This window comes from Neovison vison, chromosome 2 (assembly GCF_020171115.1).
Source record: "Neovison vison isolate M4711 chromosome 2, ASM_NN_V1, whole genome shotgun sequence".
Classification (NCBI taxonomy): domain Eukaryota; kingdom Metazoa; phylum Chordata; class Mammalia; order Carnivora; family Mustelidae; genus Neogale; species Neogale vison.
The window spans coordinates 102,994,984-103,005,590 of NC_058092.1; the positions used below are offsets into that span (position 1 = coordinate 102,994,984).

The window sequence follows — 10,607 nt, forward strand, 5'->3', positions numbered from 1 at the left end:
GTAGTATATATTAGTATTAGTATAACACTAATACATATTTTAATATGTATTACATACAACTATATATTATGTGTTATGTTATGTTATATCACTGTAGTATATAATACACAACTTAGCACAGTGACTGGTACATAGTGTTCAACAAATGTTGCTATTTATAATCATTATATAGTAAGTGTTGCTCTGTGCCAGCCACTTGTACTAGGCTCTGGAGATACAAAAACAATGAAGACAAGGTCCCTGCCTTATACCAGTTTATAGGGTGGTAGTGAAAGGGGATGACAGTAAATCCATAAGGTCCCTGAGGACACAAGTCTGCACAGGGGATGGGGCTGTAGAGAATGGGGACATCAAATACAAGTGGGGAGCTGTCACTGGCCCAGCTGTGTAAGTCTATAAGGAGAGACAGTCCCACAGATAGAAACATGAGAATCCTTCCTAGGTGTATGCTGGGCCCAGTTTTTTGGTCTGACCCTGCCCTCAAGTTCAGCAGCTATGAATAGAGGTCTTGAATGCTAAGCTGTCTTCTGATCTATCTTGTTGACAAGCGTTTTGCCTGTTACTAAGTCATCCTTTTAGCATTCTCACTTCTCTGCCAGATCAAGACCTCGGCTTAGCAGACTAGACATGGAAAATAGTTACTAGTGCTTTCCATCAGGCTCAGAGAGTAACGAGGGGCAACTGATTTTCTTGGGGGGGAAGGGAGGTCTCATCCATTCAATTTACAAGTGATGAAGCTGTTTTTCTCAGTCTTCATTTCTCAAATACATGGTCTTTCCAGCTATTTCTGAGAATGGCACAGAAAATGTCCAAAGCATAGATAACTTGTATTTTCTTTAAATTTACTAACGCCATAGAATTCTCCCAGCAGGAGGGTCCCAGGCAGTCACACAAGCAACAATAGGTTACATCAAACAGAAGGGACTAGATTCAGAACTTTCGAACATGTGATATTAATCTAAAAACTTTTCAAAAGCTTTATGGAAGCTCTTAATTTTAGCAATAAAAAAATCTTTTCTTTCTTTTTTTTTTTTTAACCTTGAATTGCTATTACTGTTACTTTCTACAACTGCAGTAAAACTTCCCTTGTTCCAACAAAAGAATGGGTCAAGTGATGGCTAAGGTACCTCAGGAGAAAATGTTAGTATTATAAGAAAAAAAATTTAACAAGATCACAGAATCCTATAACTAAAGGGGCCTCAGGTGTCATCTGAATCTCTCTCCCTCATTTCACAAACCAGGAACTGAGGCTATGAAGCAACTTTAAAACAATTTTTTCAACATTTATATGTCTGCTTTTAGAACAAATATCTCTGGTTCCAAAATTAATGATAAAGCTAGTGCTAGACTCTAAGTCTAGTTTAAGCTAGTCAAGCCCTCTTCCTACCATAATACAGGGATATAATCTATACTATGAGGGCCTGTGTTGAAAGCTTTGTAGTATAGTGAAGACTCATAGATGTCCACATAAGCAATTAAGTTTCCTGAAACGTTTTTATGCAAGCTTACTCATAGATTTTCTCCTAAGCCTTGTTTTTCCCTAAACAGTGCATCAGTACCTAATCCCTCCCTCAGCTTTGTTGCAAATAAAAAATAAATATAAGTGTAAGGTTACTAGATAGAGGAAGCTTTCTCAAACCCAGGGAAGCACTACTGTGCTCACACTCACTCACTCACTGGCACCAATGCCTGCCCCTCCCTATGGTAAAAATCAACTATATATTTTTCAGAAGGAGCAAGAACAGGAGCCTTACACCACCCAAGTTCCCTAAAGCCTGGGTTAAAATTCTGGGCCCTGGGGCCTGGTGGGATTGATACTTTGATGCCTTCCAGGGAAGACCCCCCTCCCAGCTAAAGTGGAGCTGTACCCAGTAAGCCATTCCCGCCCATTTCTTACCGAGCATAGTGTGGCTAGTAGTCATTTCCATGGGTGGTTTTTTTCTTTTTCTTTCTTTCTTTCTTTTTTTTTTTTTAAAGGAGAAGAATTAGTTCACTGTTTTTAATCTCCAAGAATAGCGTGAAGGGCAATTATTTGTTGTCCCTTTGTCTCGGTTGAACAATGCGGGGATTTTAGAAGCCAGGGGGACCTTCTCAATCACGGACCTTCTGAGGCACCCGGGAATCCTCTGTTTCTCCAAGAACCGGCAGAATGACCTTCCTTTTTTACAGAGTGGCTATGATATTTACTGACCCTAGAATTACCCATTTGGAAATGGTTAGGGATTAAAAGTTCCTCGGGCCGAAGGATTCTTGGTTTCTAATTGCTAATGTTTTGAAGTCAGTTTAATTCCTTGGATATTTGTTTAGCCTGATGAAAGCAAAAGCTCAGACTCCCCTCGGGGCGCGAGGTGTAAGATCCTTGGGTTCCGTTTGGGAGTTTGGGGGTTTGGTGTTTGTTTCGGTTGGGGGGTGTTGTTGTTTTGGGGTTTTTTGTTTGTTTGGATTTTCTCCTTGATTTTTTGCGGGGAGAAGGGGTGGTCTTTTACCAAGGCCTTCCCGATTACCCGACTGCCTGCATTGCTCCAGGCTGTAAAGGGAGCTGAGAGGGGCACCGACTATCCCTCGGGGTTGTGCACCTCCTGGTTTCCAGCGGCGGCGCGGACCCGCCGGCAGGGACCGAGCCTCGAGCGCCAGAGCAGGAGCCGGGGCCGCGCGCACCGTGGCCAGGCCCGGGCGCTCCTGACCCGGCCGCTCCCGCCCCAAGGCGCCACCAAATCCCGGACGAGGGGCTGGAGGAGGGGAGACGCGGCTGCGGCCCGATTCTCTAACTTAGGAAGGTCACTCGACCCGCCCTATTTTCCCAGGGATAGTTTCACGGGAAGAGATGCAATCCCAAATCCTTCCCCGGTGAAACTTCATCTGATTTTTTTTTTTTTTTTTTTAAAGAGGGAAAATATGGGCGTTTCACCGTGCGTTTAGGAAGTGGGGGGAGGGGTACAGGATGTGGGGGGAGGGGAAGTGGGGGAGCGTAAGAGGGGTTTACCGCTTTCCGAGCCCCCGTCTGGGGTTTCGACGAGACTTTAGGGGTTGTGGGACAGCAGAGAAGACAGCGGGTGTTGGGAGTAAGAATTTCAGTTCACTCCGCTGAGAACTAGACGCTAGAACTCTGAGGCTCCCAGCTAGGTATATAATAATGACCTCTGATGATCCTTTTCAAGGGAACTCTACTGTGGCCTGTAGTATTCGGTTTTTAAAAGAAGGCTATGTTAGGATATTGCGTGTGCAATCCAGACTTGTGGGGGGGTGTTGTTAATCTTCTAAAGTGTGTGGCAATTTGAAAAACAGCTCATTTAGCCTCCGCAGCTACACTGAAGAAAATACAAGAGGACAAATAGGGAGAATATTTTTGCACATATTTCTATGTTGTTAAATTATTATCCCCAAATCACAGTTTCTCTCGTTATTTCTACTAACAGATTTCCCTTAGTGATTCCGTTAACTCTGCATGGAAGAACATGAAATTATACTTCAATACAAGCCAGCATTCTGCCCATCCGAAATGAAGGTGGCATTATTCACAAATTTAAAAGCCAAGTTTAGTTAGAAAAAAAAACCTCCACTCTTCCTGCTCTTTTAAATTGCATCTGTACAGTTTCCTTTTCTAGTGTTTTCTCTTGGACTTTGGTCAAAATCTTAAATTAATTTGACAGTTAAGTGAAAATGCCAATACCAAAAAGTTTCCCAAATCTGGAATTCTCTTGGAATTGTCAAGTGGATACCTAGAGATGACAAAATTTCTGACCCCCCCCCCATTTTATGTGTTCTCCTTTTGTTAACTGGCTCCACAAATAAGAGGGGCAGTTTATTTTCTCTAATATTTTTCTCGTATTTCCTGAGATGTTTTCTATGTCTCATTCAGAGCGGTAGATTTCACACATAAATTTGTGTGTAAACACATACAGTTGATTATATACTCTTTAATACATTTTATAACGCTTACACCTAAAGGGCATAGCTGAACACTGGCTGGTAAAAAGAGTATAGAACAGAGTATCAAATGCAAGGCCTATTTTCACTTCTTGTATCAAAAAAGCTCATCATCAGTTTGTAGTCAGCAGAATGTCCTGCCTCAAAGTGAAGCCAGTAATGGCACTGCATAAATGTTGATTTGTTGTCACCAGTTGCTTAATTCCCCCACCTCTTCCCGTTTCACCTTCTATCCTCCCTACTGAGTCTCATTTTCCATCCTGACACTTAGAGCATGGGCTCTTAAATTAAGTAATGATTATCCATGCCCAAAGACGTGTAAACAGGCCCTAATTTATAAATTTGCTAATTGCTGTTCCCAGTGCAGACCCCTGTATCGCAGTCATGCACTTATAAAATTCAGGGCTCGCTGGAAACCAGAAAAGGCAAGGCAAAAATAAACCACAGGGATGAGAGAAAGAAGGGGGGAAGATTCCACCAGTTCCGTACTTTACCCTGTGGAAAAATATCCCAAAAGGTCAAAACTAGAAAACCACTTAAATATTCTCTCCTGCTGAACTACTTTGTCTTTGTCTTTTGGTAGTAAGAAAGCAATAACTAGCTACACCCCCCCCATAATAATCATTAGATGGATTTCTGCATTTCCAGAAAGAGAAGTGAAATGCCCTTCTGCTCTCTGCTCTTTATCCCTGTGGAATCTGCTCAGTCCCGTCTTGTTTTTGTTTTTAACTGTACAATCACCTAGAGAAGGAACTGACAGATTTAAGAAGTAATCATTTTACTCCTGGGTGTGAGAAATAAACTTCTAACCAAGTCCATAATCAGGACTCAAAAAAGTCCCCTCATCTTACTAATATTATATTTTTGGCAATACAGAGAACGATTGTGACAGACCTGGAATATTTCACTCTTTAATACTAAGCAGTGCCCTGGAGAAGCTTGGATGAACAAAATGTTTCTGGTCTTCTGAGCCAAAAGGTATTTGTCCTTCTCCCCTCGTGGCCCAACATGAACGATTAATGCTGAGGGACTAGCTTCCATTAAACTCCTGTGCGCACACACGAAGGAAATGATACAAATAAATGGGCGAACGCAAACCACTAATACCCGTTCATCTTAGGTTTAGCTCCCATTCGTCAGTCGCTCCTCGGGTGCTGGGTGTATTAATTAGATTTTAAACTAATTTCCTTTAATATTTAAAAGATGGCCATGATACCATTTGAAGTAAGGGGGGGCGGACAGGAAACCGGCAGCCGGTATACGTCAATATAATTTCAGTACGAACTCCACTATTAAAAATTTAATCCCCCCTTCCCCCTGCATGAACGTCACCCTGCGAACTTCTCTTTCTGGGAGTTTAACCTATAAAATCAGGAACCCGAAAGTGGCTTGGTCTGAACCCAAATAAAGTGTTCAGTAAGAAATGGTGCTGGGTGGGGCGTGGAAGACGCAAATTCAGAACCGCTGAGCGCCTACGCTGTGAGCTGATCTGTCCAGAGAAGGTTTCTCCCGGCGCGTCGGACCAGTCTCAGAGGGGCAGAGGCGGATGGCGGAGCCCAGCGAGGGGCTTTGCACCGCCCAGCCGTGAAGGGAGAGACCGTTACCTGCGGCTCGCCCGGTTAGCCCTGCGCCTTCTACGTGCCTCATAAGTAGCTGTGAAGCCCGCGGGGGGACGGGGGATGACTTGAGGGGGCGCAAAACACAGCACACTCCCTTCCATCACATTCCAAACTCTGGGCATTAGGGTTTTCCCAATTCCCTGTCTTCCCCACTGCCCTCCCATCAGTTTGCTCCATCTACGGGATAGAGGGGGTTAGAACAGTTTCCTTCTTCCTGGTGGCTTCATTGTGCCACAGCGCCAGGGCCAGGGATTTACACAGAACATCTTCATAACCCTGCCCACCTCCCGGGAGCCACCGGGGTGTGCTTTCCAAGCCCTTCGCATCCAGAGGGCGTCTGACTCAGCCAACGTCCGACCTGCGCGACAAAAAGCCTTTTGGCATTCATTCCCGAGCACATCCATCCTCACCAGCCTATGACGAATTCAGATCTAGCCTACCCTCCTCAGTCCCCTTCACACAAGGTCACTCACCAAAGACGCGGCCACCGCGTAAGGCCGTTTTGACTGGGCAGGCGAGAGCGTTGCGCATGTCCAGCAGACACCACATTTGGCTCATCCTCAGGGTCCAGGCCTGGCACCTTCGAGACCTGCACTGGCTTTTGGGGCGCACGTACCACTGAGGAATCGGTGTTTCTCGCCCCGGGCTCTACTTCAGACTTACACTATGACTTCTCGCCCAGCGCACCCCACACCCTTGCCGGCAGTCCAAGCTCCGGCCTGCGCCCTGGCTCGTTCTTGCCCCGCGCAAGCACATTTCTCCCCACTGGCTTCAAACTCATCGCTTTTTCTCCATTACTTAAACGTCAGTGAAGAGTCACTTCCTCCGTTTTGACCCTGTGTTTCCCTATTGGGGATTAGGGGTGGGTGGAGGGGTGATGTCAGGATTAAAATCTTGGGAGCCTTACTCTGAGCAAACAAGCCATAAACTGGCAGATTAATTCGCGTGAACTGTTGATCTCGGTAATTCGAAAGAAGAAAGTGCCTTGGGGCACTACACGGGCGTTTCCTGTCTCATTTCACTACGGATTGCGCGGAGAGGTGCACAGGACGCGAGAGCCTGACGTACGTGCACGTGTGTGCTGAGTAGGGACCTGCCCTCACGTTCTTGACTGCGCCTGCTTTGTGTGCCCACCCGCGTACGCCGCCACCTTCTTAGGCCTCTAGAGCGCCGCGGCTGCAAGGCTCGGGGCCGTAGGCCCTGGAGGGGGAAATCCTTTCGCAGAAGGTTTGAATTATTTCGCTCCGCGGGAGAGCGGACCTCGGCCTTATGCGGCTGTGGATTTGGGCGGGAAAGGCCTAAACTCCAAACTCGAGCGGGGGAAGCCGGGTGGAGCCGGGGCTGGGGTCCGAGCGCAGATGGCGCCGCCGCGTGCTTGAAATATACTTCCAAGGCCGCAGCCGGAGCAGCTGCTCCGGGCGATCCTGGCTCAAAAGTGTTCCCTGTTGCTGCTTGGCGAGAGGCGGGGGTAAGCAGGCCCGGGAGTCAGGCTCCTCGAGCCTGCGGCGACTGCGTCCTGACGGCTTCTCCAGAACACGCGGAGTTCTGGCAATAATGAGGGCACCTCACAGGCCCTTCTCCAAGGCCCTTTGGGCCTCGGGGTTTTTCGGGACCAGCAGGCTCGGTGGAAATTTTTGAAATACATACCACCGTCCTCTGATGTGTGAGTTCCTACAGCACATAAGCTAGGCTGGTCCCCCGCTGCTGCAGGTTGGCGCCCCAGGCTGCGGGCGCTTGGCGCCAACTAAAGCCAGCTCTGTCCGGACACGGAAAGAAAAACGGGCTGTGAAAAAGCAAAAGGCCACGTCTTTGAATAAAAATTAAACATTAAAATCTAACCCTGGGTTGTCGCAGGATCCTGGGATTTTAAGGCACGGACAGGAAGGGCTGGAAAAACGGAGGTACCAGTCAGAGGGAGGGAATGGTGAAAATTATAAACACGATTGCTTTAGGCGGGTGTCCTGTGTCTGTATGCGTGTTTGTTTAATCCTTCCCCAGCTCCGTGGCAATTTTATTTCTGTTGTCGTTTCCCCCACCCATTTCTGACTTCTTATCAACAGGCTATCGCAGGCGAGCCACGCCGCGGGTCCAGCCTGCTCACGGTCCTAATTCGGGAAGAGAGTTAAACAATTTGAGGCCAAGGACGGCAGAGACTTGGTCTCGGGCACAATGGAGTCACCTGGGCCCCACTCCCACCTCCATCACCATACACACACCTTTAAAGGTGATGTATGTGTGTTCGTTAGGGCGCCAGATTAGAAAAAGAAAGAAAGGCCTATAAGGGATTCCAAGCCCTGGACTCAACTTCTGCTGCTACCATCCGGGCCCAGAGCCTGCAGCTCCGCCTCCTCCACTCTGGGGACTGCGGGGGCTCCACTCCACCACGCAGTTTTTCTGAAAGATCTTTTCTGTTTCTATGTCCGGTTCCTAAGAAAGCTTTGGCCACTACTGGGGCTCGAACTTGGACATCCCCTTGGTGCACGACGCAGCCAGGCAGGGCTGGTGGCAGGGCTGGTAGCCGGTCCCGCAGAAGGCCCACGAGTGCTCTCAGCTTTCAGCTTCTTCCTCCTCCTGGGCCTCAACCCTACAAACGTATTTCGTTTTCTCTAATCCAACGCCCATCTTCTTCTTAAAAAAAAAAAAAAAAAATGATGAAATGGGAATGGGTCAGCTGAACTCTGTGTGACATAAAGTTCTATGTTAGGTTTTCACCCCCTACCGTCATACTGTGGGAGAGAGATAAGAGCATTCTAGACAACAGGTCTTCGGGTTTATGTCTCTGGAATGGTCTCTCCTAGTCCCAACCATTACTCTCCTCACTATGGCAGAGGAAAATGGGGAAAAGAGAAAACTGCGAGCTGAGTCCCTGATTATGATCACAGGTATTGGTCCTTTTGAACAAGCGAACATAGACCAGATGCGGCGGACCTGGACCCCTCCCTAGAGAAAAGTACCTGCGGACAGCGTGTCTACCAAGCACAGTTAAGTAACTTCTGTCTTTTCCACCGTCGGAAAAGTAAAATAAACTAACCTTCCAAACCATGAGTGGTCAGGAGGCCTGAAAGAACTCCCACTAAACTGTGTGAAGGCGCAAGTGGATTTTGACAACATATAAATGCGGTGAGGAAACAGAGTCTGGCCAGAGATGGGAAACACACATTAGCTACGCGTTCCTTTCTGGATTGCCCACACAGGGGTCCGCGTGGACAGGCACCCGCATCCAAACACAGAGAAAGATTTGAGCGGACGAAATAAATCTCCTTTTAATTTTCTTTTCATCGACTAATAAAAATAATTCCCCAGCACTAAACTCAAATACCGTAACGGGCCACAAGAACACGGAGAATTCATAAAACTCGGTCTCTGCAAGTCACCCGCTAATCGCGTTATTATTAGCCTCAGGAGCATGGAAATTGAACTGTCACTGCCGAAAGAGAAAATGTAAGCGACAGCTGTCCCTCCTTGGGTCGGCCAGTTTTCCAGCCCCCAAGCCCCTGGGCCCCAAAGCTCCGTCCCCAAGCTCATCGGGCCCGGAGCCACCCCCATCCCTTTGTGGGCCGCCGCCCCCACTCTGGTGTTCCGCTTTCCGGCGCGCTGACCCAGGTTTACTCCCCAGCGTTAGCTGGTCAGCAGGAGCACCTCCAGAATGGCATTAGAAGCCCTGGCTGGAAAGTTTCTGAAACCGCTAAACCAAGCTGCGCCCCTGTGTGTATATGTGTGTGTGTGGATGCGCGTGCCCGCGCTCGCGCGGGCACGCGCGCAAGATTCTTCCGACAACAGCTGTTCCCCCGGGCTGTTTTGCACAGTTGAAATCTTGGCACTTAATACAAAACGTTAAGTTGTTCCCCCTCAACCAACTACCCGCCCAGGTTTCTGCTAAAATAGACACCAACATCCGCTCTGTGTTTTACGTGTTGTGTGCATATAATGTGCATGGATAGATCCAAGGCAATAATTAATCACTCCGCTTTCCCCAATACATAGAGATGTTGGCCCTGAAGAGTGACCCAGGGCGCAGGGTAAGGGTTATAACATACATCCCTTTTCCGTAAACGCCACCGAAGTAGAAATATAATTATGCTCGGTCGTCCCCGGAGTAGGGGAAACACAAGAACTTGAGTCCCAGAAAAGTTGGTGGGGGAAGGGCGAGGACCGAGGTCGAAGGCTAAATGGGACAAACTGGGCATTTCCCGAGACTGGGTGTCAAGCCAGAGAACTCCACGCCAGTCCACTGGAGCTCTCAGGAGCGAATCCCAGCCCCTCTCCGCTCCCGCGGTCGCCTTCGATCTGTGCCCCTCCTTAACCCCCGGGGGCCTGCGGCCGCTCTGCTACAGACACCAGAACAGTGCGCTCCGCTCCCAGAAGAGAAGAGGGTGCGAGCGAGGCCTCCTTGCCTGTGGTCGACGACGAATATGCAAGGCTCAGTTCCCCCCAAATTGTTTGCAGCGAATTTGCGGAAAGCTTAAGACGTTTGCGCAAAGAAAAGGAAACCCGCGTCGGAGCAAGGCAGGGCGTCAGGCAGCAGGGCCTCCTTCCACACCACACCGCCCGCGGACTGGCCGCCCGGCGTCCCCTCTCCGCCCTCCTCCCTCGGTCTGGCCCTGCGCACTCACCCGGGTGAGGCTCCAGGCCGTGTGCGGCCGCGTCCTCCGAGTCTGCGAGTGGGCCCGCGGGGCTCAGCGCCTCCATGGACAGGTCCAACCCCTTCTCCTCCCAGTCTCGCAGTTTCCGCTTTTTATTTGAGCCGATCAAGGCTTCAACGGAGAAGGCATGTGCTCGCGAGCTCAGGGCGACTGCAGATCTTCTCCTTTCACTCATCTTAGCCGCCCGCACCCCGGCCTCCGCTCGCCCCCGCTACTGAGGGAGCAGCCCGCGCCCTCACGCTCGGAGCGCCCGCCGGGCCGGGCCCGGGAGAGGCTGCGGCGCAGAGGCCGAGACAGAGGCGGCGGCCCTGCGGGTCCTCGGCACCCTCCCCCTGCGTCCTTCCCCGCCCTCGCAGCCGGCTCCGACCCGCGCCCCTAGCTGCCCCAGCCGCTAGGAACGAGCGCCCGGAGCGCCGCC

At 49.4% G+C, this 10,607-nt stretch overlaps 1 protein-coding gene across 1 annotated transcript in view; it reads right to left on the bottom strand.

The window, feature by feature from the left end:
- Positions 1-10,370, bottom strand: part of TBX15 (T-box transcription factor 15) — a 104,094-nt gene extending 93,724 nt beyond the window's left edge. Inside the window, exon 1 of the mRNA XM_044239013.1 lies at positions 10,160-10,370. Coding sequence (XP_044094948.1) covers positions 10,160-10,364 — 205 coding nt within the window. The 5' untranslated portion in view covers positions 10,365-10,370. The remainder of the gene's footprint in view (positions 1-10,159) is intronic.
- Between the last annotated feature and the right edge of the window lie 237 nt (positions 10,371-10,607).